The sequence below is a fragment of the Denticeps clupeoides genome, chromosome 13 (genome assembly GCF_900700375.1).
Source record: "Denticeps clupeoides chromosome 13, fDenClu1.1, whole genome shotgun sequence".
Lineage (NCBI taxonomy): Eukaryota > Metazoa > Chordata > Actinopteri > Clupeiformes > Denticipitidae > Denticeps > Denticeps clupeoides.
The window spans coordinates 1,769,898-1,786,530 of NC_041719.1; the positions used below are offsets into that span (position 1 = coordinate 1,769,898).

A 16,633-nucleotide genomic window follows, 5' to 3' on the forward strand; every position below is an offset into this window, starting at 1 on the left:
TAGTAATTAGCGTGCAACAAACAGCATGTTTATCTGCATCCTGGTGACAAGTCTTCCCAATTATTCCCTGCAGCATCTGCACCGGGAAGATAGAAGTTCGGGTGGAAAATAAGTGCGTCGGGCCTGAAAATTCACTTAATGGCTGCGCCGAGGAGATTTCGCGAATGGATCTTTTTTTTTTGGGAAAATGGGACATGGCGGAATACCCCGAGTTTCATATCAAAGGACGCGCGGCTCCTTCACGCGGCTTTTGATCCGCGCCGCGTTGCCAGCGGTGCTCAGCTTTCTTGTTTCGGGGCTTTTTTAATGAAATATATGGTGAGAGGGGTGGAGCTGAGGCTTTCCTCCACTGATAAACCAATGTTTGCCCCAACAGATACAAAAATCATATCAAGACATTATATTAAAACAATCATTTCATTACACATGCAATATTTATATTTATATAACAATAACTAAAATATAAAAAAGAATCATTTATTTTTTTAACATCATTATAAGTTATTCATGGCTTAATAGATTCCAGACAAGTGGTGGTTCAACAACTGACTTCTAAAAGAAGATGTAATACTAGCTGGAATACGAAACCTCAGAAATTTATTTCCTTACACCATGGCAGCATTAACAGCCTCAGAAACGTAATCGCAGTGATTTGGGGTAATGAAGAACTGAAGATGATCCTGGTTCCAGTCCTCACACCCACTCACACCTGCTCCGCCTGAGACGTTTCATCATTCAGATTCCTGATCTCCTTCTCACAAAACAAAGAGCCTCTAAAGATCTCCATTCCACCATGAAGTGACAGATACAGTAATAAATCTTTCATCTGAACAAGCTTCCCGTCAGCAGCGAGCACAACGAGCTGAAAGAAGCGCTGATATGAAACCCCGACCGACGATCGCGCCACTTTTACTCCCAACTTCAACCAGATGAGCAGAATTATGGAATTAAGGCTCATGAATAAACAAGAGGGACAACTGTACCGAGAGCTGCACTGAAATGGAATAAATCCTGAAGCCTGAAGTTACATCCTCTGCTGTTAGAATAAAAAGTTATGAAAGCTAATCACTTCATTCTCAAAAAGAGAACTCACTTTTGGGAACAGATATTTCATAATTGGTAGAACAAACTGTCTGAAATCGATTAAAAAAAAACAGCAGGGACGACACCCTTTTCCTTCCATGGGAACATATGACCCTTACATAATTAATGAATACGTGACTGTATTGTGAAGCTCCTGGATTATTTATTCATGTGGAAATGAAAGTTTTATTTCTTGTTATATTAATATACCCTTTATGAACACGTCTCATCTATGGACCCTTCGCGTCGGCATTACCGGCCCCGCAGCCTCCGAGCCACTTCTAACAGGGAACTTCACTGGACCACAGCCTCCCAGGCCGTGCCGCAGGAGGGACAGACGCCATGTTGCCATCTGCAGAACGTGGCTTCCAGTTTACACGCCTGTGAAAAGGTGCAAATGCTCGCTGGCGCGGTATGAACCCGCGCAAGAATAAACACAGGCGCTGGAGACGTCTGGCTCTGGCGGCTGTTTTGAGTAAAACGAAAGCAGTGGAGGATTCACGCTGAGGTTTATTTTTATTACCCATGAGCCCCTGATGAGCTACGAAAATCAAACAGAACACAAGAACAATCGCTGTTCACCATCTGAACTGAAAATACCAACAAGACACCGCGGTGGCGGCGGCTGAAATGCATATCCGACACGTGCAGCATTTCCCAGCATGCTGGAAAACGATCTGTACGCGCTTCCTCAGCAGACACCCAGACGGAACGCCACCTTTTCACCTTCCACAAGAAGATGGCTGACCCTGCACACACACACACACACACACACACACACACACACACACTCCATATCCCATTTCAACACGGCTGGTCCACAACGGTCCAGTGCTTAAAGCCACATTTTAACACGTCAGGCTGGAACACGACGTCTGATAACATCAGACAGCTGCTGGGAAAAGAACCAGTGTTCTTTAATCATGAAGATGTCACAGTGGCGGTGAGGTCCTGGTGAGAAGAACCCATCACATGCAGGTCTGCTTCATGAGAAGTTCATCAACACCCCGCTGAGCTGCTGAGCAAGAAAACAGCGGAGAAAACTCCATCCTCCAACCAAATGACTCCAAATAAAAACCAGAGAGGAGGCCTGGAACAAGAGAAATGTGTCTTTTGTGTTTCTGAGCGAGTAAATGTCTTTCTGAGTGAAACAGAGACATTCTGGAGCTTTAATAAAAGCCTTACAGCCTGAGACGGAACGTGATATTTCCTAAAATCTTCACAACAATCCAGCACCTGATGAAGGTTCCTCCAGCACGAGCGGCGGCTCATAAATCACGGCGCGACGTGACTCCAGCAGCGGAACAGGAGAAAAACACACTTCGGATCTCTCGTTAACGTACAGAGTGAGAGACGCAGACCCACCGAGTGAACAGAACCGGCAACTTGAACAGGGGAAAATAATAATGGTTTGCATTGCAAATGGTCAACTGCTGATTTATTTCCGTTATTCATGCCTGGAGAGAAAAGATTTTTGCATGAAGTTGTAAACATCACACACACACACACACACACACACACACACACACACACAGATATCCGGCCAGTAAACTTCACTTGTTGGTGTCCCCTGCAGCATACTGAGCGGGTCAGCAGTAAACGTCCTACCCAGAATGCACCACGAGACCCTCCTGACTCCCGAACTGAACACAGACACTCAGAAAACCAGGAAAAGAAAAACAACCGACAGGACAAACACAGACGTACACACACATTTACATTCACAGCATTTACCAGACACCAGAGCGACTTACAATCAGTAGTTACAGGGACAGTCCCCCCCTGGAGACACTCAGGGTTAAGTGTCCTGCTCAGGGACACGATGGTAGTAAGTGGGGTTTGAAACTGGGTCTTCTGGTTCATAGGCGAGTGTGTTACACACTAGGCTACTACCACCCCACATCTCCACACCTCCATACTGCATGTAGGCCTTGTTTTAATTAGGCCAGTGCTGATTGTATACTGCAGTGTGAGTGTGTGTACTCACACTCTACACACTCTGGTCATTATGTAGCTCCATGATCACCATCGTAAGCATCTCTAAACTTCTAAAGTTGTCAGTCCAAACATGGCTATTTATAATGAAAGCTTTGTGCAGAAATAAAAGCAAAAAATATAATGCACATTTATTACATGGATGAAAGGGAAAGTACAAAAGGTATATCTTCAAAAGAATGCTAATTCCAAAGAAAAAGAAAAAAAAAAGCGCCACAGAAACGTGTTTTACTGGTGTGTGTGTTGTTGGTATGTTTCTGTGTGTGTGTGTAAGTGTGTGAGTGTGTGTGTGTCTGTGTGTTGATCCAGGCCCCTCGGCGTCTCTCCGAATCCCGTCCAGCCTGTTGCTCGGCCCTGAAAACCGCTGCTCCCCGGTTGCCATGGCGACGGAGGACAGGGATGAGCTGTGTCTGTGCCGACTTCACAGCGGATGATGGAGGGCCGGGGGGGTAATGAGTGCAGCGTGTGCAGGAGCACAAAACAAACTGCTTCCTCACTATTTACACACAGTTTACTCACCATCAGCAGGTGTAATCCTGTCACCGGGTTCTGCTGCATTCTGGGTCATGTGGGTTCAAACTAAACACGCTGTGCTGCTGTCACTTTTTAAAAAAGGTTTCAACCGTCAGTCTAGAGAAAAGCAACAGCTGCATATGGAAAGATGTGGACAGATGTTGGTAGAACTCACACTGGTGCTCAATGTAATGATTTAAAGTCGCTGTGACCAAATCCTGACCATGGCCATGACCTGCATCCATCTGATAAAATAAATTGGTAGAGCGCATATATATTTATATATAATCAGGCCAGACTAATGACGAGATGCCTTCGTTCCACTGGCCAGAAATCAGGGAGAGAAAACTAAAGATCCATACATCATGTTCTCTCAGATGACAAATGTCAGTTTCACTGAAGAACACCTGAAGAGCTGGAGAAAACGGCAGCATTTCGCTGTAATGATGGCTCCTAAAGCTGCGCCTGTCATGTTCCAATCGGAGCTGAGGTTCCGATCGGTTAAAGGTGAATAAATGAGCACTGAAGAATGCAGAACTCGGCAAAAAAATCCCCACAGATCTCAGAAGATCAGTGCAACAGTTTATATTGGCACAACGCCTCAGTTCTGAACACAGAAGTGGTGGCAAGACAAAAATATTCAACTCAACATTTGAATATTAATTTTGCCACCAGTCAGAAACCAGCATCGTCCTTCATAATCTCAGCACTGTGGGGTGAGTTTACATGAAAAACAGCCTTTATCCATTTCATCTGAAAACATCTTGCTGTTGGTCAGGATGGGTCTGCAGGTCACAGTCCCAGTAGCTGCAAACAGGGAGATGCAACGTCACATGACAAACTGTTATTGTTCCATCACCCCACTGCTCCGTCATTCAATCACATCATGACTTCTTACAGTTCCATCAACCCCACTGATCCATCATCCAATCATATCATGAGTTCTTACTGTTCCATCAACCACACTGATCCATCATCCAATCATATCATGAGTTCTTACTGTCCCATCAACCACACTAATCCATCATCCAATCATATCATGACTTCTTACTGGTCCATCAACCCCACTGATCAATCATCCAATCATATCATGACTTCTTACTGTTCCATCAGCCACACTAATCCATCATCCAATCATATCATGACTTCTTACTGTTCCATCAGCCACACTAATCCATCATCCAATCATATCATGACTTCTTACTGTTCCATCAACCCCACTGATCAATCATCCAATCATATAATGACTTCTTACTGTTCCATCAACCACACTAATCCATCATCCAATCATCCAATCCATATGACTTCTTACTGTTCCATCAACCCCACTTCTTACTGTTTCATCAACCCCACTGATCCATCAATCAATAACATCATGACTTCTTACTGTTCCATCAACCACACTGATCACATTTACAGCATTTATCAGACGCCCTTATCCAGAGCGACTTACAATCAGTAGTTACAGGGACAGTCTCCCTGGAGCAATTTTAGGGTTAAGTGTCTTGCTCAGGGACACAATGGTAGTAAGTGGGATTCAAACCCCGGTCTTCTGGTTCATAGGCGAGTGTGTTACCCACTAGGCTACTACCACCCTATATCAATCATCCAATCATATCATGACTTCTTACTGTTCCATCAACCACACTGATCAATCATCCAATCATATCATGACTTCTTACTGTTCCATCAACCCCACTGCTCCATCTTCCAATCACATCATTAGTTCTTACTGTTGAATTACCATAAAATATTGCAAGCACAGCCATCTAGCAGGCATCTAACTGCAGTACTGAAAAGGGGTCGAGGTTGGTCAGGTCGGGTCATGTTGGGTCAGCCCTTCTCTCTGAAGGACTCTGGCTTGTGGGAAATGAAGGTGCTAATCTGTAACGAGGTGCACGACTGCCCTCAGAGTCTCATGAGGCGGAGCCTCGCCTGCGGTGCTGCATCATGCCACCATGACTCCACTGCTGTATATTTCATATGCTTCTCAACGTTGCTGCATAATTAATGTTGCCAGACAGGAGGTTAAACCACCGACTGTGCCACCACCACCATAGCAAGCAAAAGCAGACGCGACCAACCTCATCAAGCTGCCGTCAGTGTGATAAAAACAGCGATGCATATCTGGCCTGTCTGGGTTTAATCTCAGGGATCTACAGCCCAGGGAAATTGGACTCCTTTAAACGTGAGAACGGAGCCTCCTGCCATTTCATCTTCCCGAGAGACAAAAGTGGAGGCACCGAACCACGAACGGGAGCAGCTCGCCTCCACCACCTCTCTACAGAGCACCATATCTGCGTTCATCTACTGCTCACCTGCTGCATCACTACACCCCCCTCGACCCCCGCTTCTCGGCTCAGCTGCGTTCTGCTGATGATCCGGGCAAAATTTAATGCTGATTTGGGTGAACCGCTGCCCATTTCTGGAACATGGGATCTTCAGCATTATTTTCCCTGCGCTCCACAACCTCCGGCGCGATCATTTATTAAGCCAACCCCACCCTGAGAAAGTTCTCGCGGCTTAAAATTCATGAAGAGGACCGTTCCGCATTCAGTTCTTATGCAAATGGACACAGAAGGACGTGACTTTACCTTGATTGACAGAAATTGGTTTATTTAGTCCACAGGGCAGCAGCAGCAGCAGCAGCAGCACATGGAAAAGAAAACAGAAGAGCATCCAGGTTACAAAAAATAAAAAATCATCATCATCAAATATATTCCATGCATTTCAAATCTGCATTCATCACCCTGAAAGTCATCTGCAATGACCGACGCTGTAAAGAAACATCCCGCCACCAAGGTCTCCGCAGCACCTCTACAAGCCTACAAGCTCATTCACGCCCCTTCCGTCAGTTCGTCTCGTGCTGCGGTTTGTGGGTCATGGTTTTGGTTTCAGTTGGATTTGTTAAGTGCTCTACGGAGGATAATAAAAGAAAACGATTTCTAATGTTCTCTCTGTAGCTCTTCTGCCCGAGAAACACCTCCGGAGGTCTGAGGATATATGAGATCAATGTTCCTTCTAGAGCAGGAGTTACTTGGCCTGTTTTAAACAAAGATAAGAAATACGTACTGACATCTACTCTTCATCTATTTACAACATTCAGACATCAACAAGAAAATACATAAAAAGGTCTCTTTAATAGCTTCTGAAATGTTTGTCCCCAAAAACAGTGTCTATGCAGTGGTTGAACTTGGGTAAAAAGGTATCTGGCAACATTTCACCACTGAACGTTTGTGACGTTCAGTGACAGAAAGGGAGGAGATGGATGATCCACTACACCTGGGCATGTCACATATTGACAGGAGGGGGTTTAATTCATCCAGAATGAGGAAATAGGGTGTGTAAGAGCTGTCAATCATGCCTACAGGCTCCTCCCATTTTTAATATTTGTTTGATTCTCTGGTGTTGGAAATAATTACAGACCAACAGATAGGATTGGCTGGGTTTGGAGTTACTTCCCCTCTAGTTATTTAGGGCTGGTAGTACCACTCCCGCCTATGAACCAGAACTAGCAGCTCTCTAGATAAGGCCGTTTTATAAATGCTGAATGTGTAAATCCTGAATTTTTACATTATTGACATTAGAGAATATGCGTGGGGCATCTTATTCAGGAAAAGGCTGTGAAAGTGATATTATATTATAATATCATATTAGGAAAGGAAGACAATTGTTCTTTGGATTGCTGGGGCTCAGAGGTAGTGTTGCTAAATAGTGATACGTGCACATTTCATAATACAGATAGTGTGTGTGTGTGTGTGTGTGTTTATGGGTTTTTCTTCACTTTATAGCCACATTGAGCTTCATTTGGAAACATTCCGGCTTCAGACCCAGAATAACAGCTCAGATAAGTAGTGCCTAAGAGCCGTAGGACTCTCAGCCTGGTGGATTCCCTAGGGTTCCCTCTCCATGACAACAGGAACAATGACATCATTAACATGTCTGGGACAGCAGCAGCAGCGCACAGTGGCATCAGCTGATAGGATTTGAACGGCTGCTGCGGCTTGACTTCGCGTTTGACCGAGGCGCATATTTCAATTGTTGTATCTCATTTCCTTTTTATTTCCAGCCTTTATCCCGCCACACAGGCCTGGCGCCCGCCGCCGTCCACGCGTTCGAATGCGTCGCGTGGCATTTGGTGCTGATCCCCTTTCAGCCCGTGGACCAAAGCGTCCCGCCATCGAACAGAGAAGACCTCCTGCTTTCTGTTTTTATAATAAACACAATATCAGATGGAAGAGAAGAATAAAAGGTGAAGTGTGTGATGGAGGCATTATGCAGATATGAAATGGCCCGTAAATAAATCCTGTGCTGTAGATACGATGAGACAATAGCAGCCGAAAGACTTTTAAAATGCGTGCTGAATTATGAGCACGGTCCTGGTTTTGCGTTGTCGTGGCAGATCTTTAGAACGTTCTTGTGTGCACGGGGCAGATTTAATTGTCTCTTCAGCAAAATAACAAAAGGAACAAGCCGTACGAGGGAAGCTGCACCTCTCAGCCACGGAACACAACCTTACATGAGGTGAATAAAGAGGCGCGTGGCGTCTCTAAACCTGCCGTCCCGCTTGTGCACGGATTCATCACGCCGCGGCGCGGCGGCCCTCGTAAACGTGATTAATCGAACGCCGGCCCGTCACCAGATGGGCCGTATTGATGGCTCATCAGCATTCCTCCGGCACTAAGGAGAGACCTAATTACAGGCTGGAACAAAAACCGCGGCGGAGGCAACAATGCTACGGCGCAGAGCTCTCCAAGACACAAACAAAGACATGATAAATCATTCGGGGCTTCAAAACGCTAAGTGTGATATATCTAATAGAGGACCCAGACCCCTTCTGGGAAAACGCTGCGGTCCCATTGCCGGGAAGGAACCTCAGAATGCCTCCCAGAGTTCCTCATCTCACCCCATAACTGACCCCACACCTGATGAGACGTTCAGAAAACATAGATGGAAAGATTCATACAGACCCTGCAAAGAACATCAGAAGGACCAAGCCGTTCCGTCAATGCAAATGTGAATATAAACCACACTATTATATAATAAACATTATATAATATCACAATTATCACAATAACTGATATCAGCGCAGAATTTCTATTTCATGTTATTAATATTCCATAATTGAGTCAGTGGACACCACCTCACACCAGAAGTGAAGTGTGAAGGATGCAGCCTATACTAGAACTGGGTGGAAATGATCATGGCAGGTTGTACTGGAATCCGGCCCAGACGGGATGTTCCCTCTGAGAACCAGATGCTGGAGGCGCTTCCCAGGCTCCAGTCCGCACCCGGGCCTTCAGGCAAATTAATATTTTCCTGTGATCTGGAAACATTTACATGAACACAGTGCGTGTGCTGTTTGGGCACGAATTAAAATTAATCGGCGTTTACTGATCCAATTTCAATACAGATCAGGTTTGATCAGACGCTTCATGGTGAGCTGAGTCGTACCTGCGATGAGGATGAGTTGCAGGTGGAAGATGAGGCTTTGATTTACTTGAGAGGTGTGTTATAAAGATGAATTACAAAAAAAATTAAGAAATACAGACTCTAAAAAGAGTTTAAATAAATGTGATCTAAGATGTTGTAAAGACAAGATGATGAGAGCATCACTGATTAAAAATCCATTTTTGAATTCCCCACCTCCATCATTCGTGATCCTGGTCACTTGCGCCCTGCTCTGACCTCTGAAGGGCTTTCTGAATTGCACGCATCTGACTCCATAACTTTCATCACACTCAGAGCCAGGGGGCTTATTTTATTTCACCAGGAATGGGCCACTCCACCAGCAGCCTCATATTGGGCCAAAGATATAATGCAATAACTCAAAAATGAGAAACTGAGTTTTCCAATCCACCCTCAGAGGGAAAAAAAAAACAATCTTGCATGGCAACCACTTCAGTCATGTGACCCCCATGTGGCATTTTTATGAGCCATAAGCTTATACAGCCTACACCAAATTCCAAAAATCCATTCCTGATGAAACCATGTTCATTTCTATGTTCATTTCTGTTATTTAGCAAATAAAATGGCGCACGATGAAGAAAGAGCATCACTATCTTATGCGTTGATAACGACATGCATGGCATGACGTGGGATGTTCCTACAACCAAAGGTCTTGTGTAGTCCACACAAGACCTCCAGACTGGCCACATACACCACCTCTGGCCTCTCGCAGCCGAGACGTCTCGGTTATTTATAGTCAAGGGTTCTTTCAGCAGCGTAATAAAATGCACAATTTAATCAGCGGTTCATTAAAAATGCAGAAAGCCCTCAACACCACGGCAGGAGACGGGGACCCCACCGCAACGCGGGCCGATGCCGGAGGTTCGCGTTTGGAGCGGCGAGACGCTCCGGCCCCGACTGGCGATGACATTCAGAATAGATTCTTCAGCAGCAGCATTACAGCAGATAGGATTTCTCTTCTCGGAAGGCTCCCCGCCTCCACCAGCGAATGCCAGCAGATCGGGAGATAGTGCCTTTCATCTCGGTCACACCTTCCAACCTGTCAGCCGGATTTCGTTTGAGGCTGTTTGGGAAAGATGGGGAGAGCTGCGGGGCGATGTGAGCCATAACGGTATTTCACGGCGCATCAATTTCACAAGTGAAGACAATGACAACACATCGGCTCTCAGGTCGTATCAGATAACGTCCCTTTTATCACCGCGTTCCCAAAGAAAATCATTTAGAAGTTCCACTTCCACTTCCACAGCAGAAACTTTCCGTTTGGTGCCCTGAAGGTAATCGGCTCAGGGATGAAGAAGTGCGAAAGGCGGAGGAAATATCAAATGATTGTTTCAAGTTCTGGTCATGGATGAGCACGGCAGCGCATGACCGACTGACTTCTAATTACGATTATTCAAATTAGCCGACCTGCTTCCCCCTAATGATACAAATATCATTAAAACCCATCTCCTATCTCTCAAGTATGAATATTCAACAACAAATCCAGCGAAATGTGCACGGCGCTCGGCCCTCCAGCCTCCGGAACGTTCTGCTGAACCTCTCCTATTCAGTCAGGAGCGGTTCTGTTAAAATGATGTGGTGGTCTAAACCAGGAGTACAAACGCAGCCCAGTAGAACATTATCCATGTTGTATGAAACTGGACATAAACGAGTGAGAGGATGTGAAACGGGGTCGTGGGGTCAACACTGCACGGGCCTCAGATGTGTTGGATCTTCTGAAGAACCCAGACTGGTCAGGCTTTAACAGGATCTCTGGTTTCGCTTGACTCGTTTAAAGACAATCGGCTCTGAGACAGAAGAAACAGGGATGATCCAGACTCCTAATCGCCCTTAAGACAGTAAACGCATTAAAAAACGGACCACATGTCACCAGTGAGGTTGAAGAGCACGTCCTGATGGGGAGGGATGGACAAGTGGGTTGACGTTGCTGTCCCTGGAGACTTTTCTGTAATCCTAGTTCTTTATCTCTTCCAGAAATACCAAAAGTGTTTAGTAGGATCCTGCAGACCTTCATGGTAATAAACCACCAACGTGTTGAAGTCTGTCCGTTTGACACCGTCCTCCACGCTGGAGAAATCTATTCCAGTCTCTGACTTCCTTTGATCTGCAGGGTAAATGAAGGCCAGAGGAGAAAAGGTTTAAAAAATTTACTCCGAGTTGTCCTGTCACAGTGGAGAAAGACCTCCACTAACAAGGTGAAAGCAAAATGAAAGATGACAAGTTGCGGAGAGGAAGGGGAGACGGGCAGCTCTTCATGTTCAGTACACCTGCTGAGGGTCCAGACATGGAGAGGACATGGATTATAGGCAAAAAGTAGACCTTCACCAAGCACAGGAGATCCTAATGAAAGAGATAAAAAACATAATAACCAGAAAGATTAGCATCTTCACACTGAAAATCATCCCAATGATGGAAACCGTCTCCAGAATGTCTGCAGAAGACAGGCGTTCAGCATCGCTCTTCTGTGGGATTCTTCTGTAAGTGCTCGCTGGAGTCCGTGGAGATAAACGTTATCCACCATGTCCGTAGGGACCATTCCCACATCAGAGAAACGCCAGTGTGTGTGATTACCACGGACGAGGACATTTCTGCTTAATGGGACACGTTAATCACCATGTTTCCTTCTGGGTTATTCTAGTTGCTCGCGCCGCGATACGACGGCGCCGGTCCCGTCTCCGTGTTCATGTCCCTTCATGCAGGAGTTCGCCATCATCTCCTGCCCGTGGAACGTCACAGTCGAAGAGGAGGAACGTGCCTGATCTCCAGCCGCATCAACTCAACACCACAAAGAACCGTGAGACCAAATCCGACTTACCGAGAACTTTGATCTTTGCACACCTCCCAACTCCTTTTAATAAAGCTGGAACAACACCGATGATGGTTGTTGGCGAGGTAAAGCCATATTGCTGCCAAACGCAACTGTATCTGCAGAGAGATTGGGGGTCAGAGGTCACTGCACGGCGCGACGCGCTCGCTGCTGCCTGGGTTCTCCGCCCGGCCTGGCAGCTCCGATTACGGCCTTCCACTTCCCTGGATGTTCGTTTATAAGTGGAGTAAAACACACACACACACACACACACACACACACACACACACACACGCACGCACGCACACACACACAGGTGAACAGCCTCGGGGAGGAAGAGGAGGAAGTGAAGCCGCACGTTCTCCTGGTGAAACGTGAGCAGGTCTCCACACGGTCGCAGATGACGCGTCCTGTAATTGAACTGTCACATAATTTCACTAAGTAATTCCACTTAAGCTGAACGCGGTCCAGGCGCCGCGGTGTGTGTGTGTGTGTGTGTGTGTGTGTGTGAGTGTGTGTATGTGTGTATCAGTCCACCTTCACAGTGGAGAAAAAGAGCCCAGGGCTCAGAGGTAAGCCCCATTATTGATCCCGTTTAAAACCCGTCTCCAAAGTTAACTACCGCCGCCGCGCCGCACCGTCCCCCGCCGGGCCGCGCCCCATTTTTTTAACACCCGCCTTCCGTCCAGCTTATTCTGCACCTGCAGATCACCACGCCTCACCTCAACCCGGCCAGGAAAAACCGGGATTAGTTTCCTACGACGCTGCAGGATTTTTATAAAAACGAGTCCTTGTCCTGTTTGCTACTGTGTCGGGGTTCTGCTGCTGACCCCGCCCGCGGGTAGCCGCTCCAGCGGGTGCCATGACGGACGTATTGTTACCATACGGTCACGTTCCATCTCTGATTTTACCGTCACTCTGCAAGACAGAAGTGAATTGAAGTGATTGTCACTTGTGATACACAGCAGCACAGCACACGGTGCGCACAGTGAAATGTGTCCTCTGCATTTAACCATCACCCTTGGTGAGCAGTGAGCAACCTCCTTAACCGCTAGGCCCCCGCTGCCCCCAGAAGTGGCGTTCCACTCCAAATACCCACCATACACCCAGTAAGTTATTAAAATCAACGCCAAGCGCTCCAGACGCACTGGAGCTACCAGCTTTCTGGACATTTTCATGCAAGATGTTTCCAAAGTCAGCCGTGATCTACAGCCGTGAAATTTAAAACTGATTATGCATGAAAGGTAAGAAGGCAAAGGGAGTTTATTTAAACCGCCAGCACCAATTTCTTTTCAGTTCTATCAAATCCACGGGCCCGTCGTGGGGATTTCGCTCGTCCACGCAGAAGCTCACCTGCAGAATACCCATCGTCCTCGCGATGGCGGCGGCGGCGCTGAGACGTGCCAGCACACAGCCGAGGGGATGCATTATTTAGGGGACATGGAGAAAAAGTGTTCTACACAAACTCTAAACCGCCTGCAGCAGAACTCAGAGGAGAGCAGGTCCTCCGCATGTTTATTATGCTCCAGCTCGGTCACCTGGGTCAGGTGTCCGCCGAGCTTGAAAACGTCCCCCTCACGTGGAATTTAATATGGAAGAGAGTCCCGGAAAACTGACAGATATAAAAGGAGGACGGAATATGGACTATAAACCACGCGTCTGCAGGATGGCCCAGTTTGCCCGCATGTAAATGAAAGCGTTTGGTTGCCATGGCGACCGGCGTGTCTCCATGTTTTGACAGTTCTGCACTGTAAACAGCGTAATTAGCAGTTCGTTAGTGTACGTTACATAAGAACCTGTCAAATGAGACAGAACGTAGCTGGAGCCTTCGGGGGGAGAAGGAGCTTCTAAAGCTTCTAACAACGGAATGAAGCGCCAACAGCGCCATCTCCCTCTCCGTAGACTCATCGCTGTCCAGGGCGTGTCCGATCTGGCTCATCGTAACGGGTTCTAGCCCCGTGTGGCACCAGTGCTGACGGTTCTGCTGATTGTGTTCTTGTGGAGAGAACCTGGACTGTCACGGGTGGGCTGGACATGGCGGTGAAGGAGGACGCATTCGCACGATCACAGGACAGGGGTTTAATACAGACTTCACAAGACAGGGGAACATCTACACGCACAATGACCCGACGGCGAACAGACAGGAACAGGATAGCTTTATACAATTATATAAATATACACCAGGTGAACACCAGGTGATCAGGGAACATTACACGGGACCAACATGAAACTCCGGTCCGGACCCCGGATCCGGAGTCAACCCCTGCCCCCTCCGGATCATGACATGGACGAATGGCGCTGTCTGACCTCGAACCAGCGACCTTCCGATGACGAGTCCGTTTCCTTACCCGCTATGTTGTGTAATTGCTTGGTTTTGTCGCTGCGTTTTGTAAGTCGCTCTGGATAAGGGCGTCTGATAAATGCTGTAAATGCTGTAAATGTTTTTGCAGGACGTGCATTACTGCTACAAGAACGAAGCATCCGGGTGAAAATCATGTTTATGTGCATCCAGCAATACGATGGATCCTTTTTGGTGATTTAATTTCTTTCCCAAATTGCAGGTGTTTCATTACATCAACATGAATAATTATGTATGTTGTATAGAAAATGATGGATTTTAAATCATGATGGTTTGATGACGGTTTTAAATCATCAGGAGCAGCGTCTGCAGCAGAAGAAAGAGGGGCGCAGCGCACAATACTCCACATTTTTGGGAATGTGGGCTCATTCATCACAGGTGACCTGAGCCCACGGGGTCACAGCCTGAGGGGGCGGAGCTGGAAGACGGGATCGCTTCAACAAAGCAGCGCAAGAGCGGCGGCGCTCACGTGGCTCCGGAGAAGAAAGGCCTTTATTTAGCAGGGCTCAGGCGGTAAAGCCGGCGTCTCGGTCCCACTGACGAAAGTCTTACAGCAGGACGTCAGCCTTAAACACCCGTCCCGCGGCCCACAGCCGGAATTTTAATGTGTCCAGATGAAGGAACGCGATGTTGGCGCCGCTGTCAGATCGCAGACGGGGGTCTCGCTCGGGGGCTTATTAGCACGCTGTCACTTTCACAACAAGCAGCGTTCCGAGTGCCACACGCCTTGACGTTTGCCGCTGCACCACGAACTTCACATTTATTGGGATATTGAAGAGATTTCTTTAGCTGCCCATACGGCAGCCGTCTGGAGATTCTACATCACCGCTTGCTGCTGGTGATTCTCTAAGAAGCTCACAACTTTGCTCAAGACAAAAGCCAGTGGGGGGGTTCTCAGCAGAACCGGAAACAGGGACGCCAATCACTGCGGAACAAAAGTAGATCTAGAACATCTAGCGAAAGATACGAATTCATTTTATTACCACGTTACTGTCCTAAATCGGCTGAAGAACGTCACTCTGGAATAACAGGGTTATTCTTCTCATCAGACCAGAGTCCAATGGGACAATGTGCTTCATAGTAAACTGAGACCCTGTTCACGATTGTCCCTCACTGATAAGTTGCTTTCTTATGTCCACATAGGGGTTCATTCCTGCACAGCGTGTGGAACGTTCTAACATCTGATCTCCAATCACAGTTTACTGGATGCTGGACAGGGCTTTGCTTGAGGAAGGCCACATCGATCTATTGTGCCAGAGTGGTGCGTCTCGGGAAATCCCACACTGAGACGCGCGAATGGACTCCCACGTTTAATAATGAGGAACCGCGCGTTCTATGCCGGGCCGCCTGATCGATATCGGCGCGCATGACCTAGAACGGCAAATCCACGTTGAATATTCAGCTCCGCGGACCTGCCAGGTCCTGCACAAGCTCCCTAAAGCCAGAGAGGGGCTTTGATGTGCGAACAACATGAAGAATACAGATCAGAACATCCGAAGATCAAACGCCGCATGAGAGTATGGATCCGCGTTCCGCGCCGCGGTCACCTCTGGCTGTCAGCGCGCTGCTTCTTCAGGAGGAAAAACGCACTGAACTCATTGTGACAAAACCGAGCGCTCTTGACAGTGAACGTCACCGTCCAGGAACTCTTCATTAGGAGCGTTTCTGGGGCAGGACATTTATAGTGGAACAAGTTTAGATTTCAGACGTATGGGATTTCATCGCGTAGAACGAAGGTCAGGTTCTCACGATGAACAGAAGGAACCCTGCCATGGCCGACCTGGTCGTCGGCACCATGTTCAAACCTTCGCTTATTGATGGTAAAAGTCCGTAATTAATAACGAAGCCAGGGGTTAAAGGAGCTCCCGCTCCCACTGAAGTTGCGGTGATGTTGCTATGATGAATTATGAATTCATATCGACTTATTGATATCAGCGTTTGATGTTAGCTCTTCTGCGTTGGGTTGCTCTGATTGGACGTTTTATGAATTGTTGTTTGACCTGACGATTTGTGGAGTTTATTCCCTTCATGGCAGCAGGTTTGGACCAAGTTCACTGGCCCACCGACGTTCTTCAGCAGAGTGGAGAACCGGCTCATCAAATCCAAACATTAGGAGTTAACAAGCGGTTCTGCATGAAGGCCTGTCGTTTAAATGAGTATGAAAACTGCTTCACATCCTGAAGGCTGAAGAGCTGCTTTGAGAAAATGATCAAGGGAGATGATCATGTCTTTCTTTCAGACAATCAGCATCATTTCTACAAACAGGAAGGTGACGCTGCAATCACGACGCTTAGAACGTAGATGACAGAACCTTCACGCTGCTGTTCACATCACACCGAGCTTCTGCCACCCCGAGTTATCGGAAGAATTTTTCTTCTCTGACTAATCAGCATTTTCTTCCTTCTGTT

General features: G+C 47.1%; 1 protein-coding gene across 2 annotated transcripts in view; it reads right to left on the reverse strand.

Moving 5' to 3' along the window:
• The window catches only part of LOC114802397 (limbic system-associated membrane protein-like), a 229,234-nt gene that overhangs the window by 189,010 nt on the left and 23,591 nt on the right, over positions 1 to 16,633 (reverse strand). Inside the window, exon 1 of one of the 2 annotated variants that reach the window (XM_029001265.1) lies at positions 6,186 to 6,298. The exons of the other annotated variant lie outside the window; for it this stretch is intronic. Within the exon in view, the coding sequence (XP_028857098.1) occupies positions 6,186 to 6,270 (85 nt within the window). The 5' untranslated portion in view covers positions 6,271 to 6,298. Of the gene's footprint in view, positions 1 to 6,185; positions 6,299 to 16,633 lie in introns of those variants that run through there. 2 annotated transcript variants of the gene reach the window in all.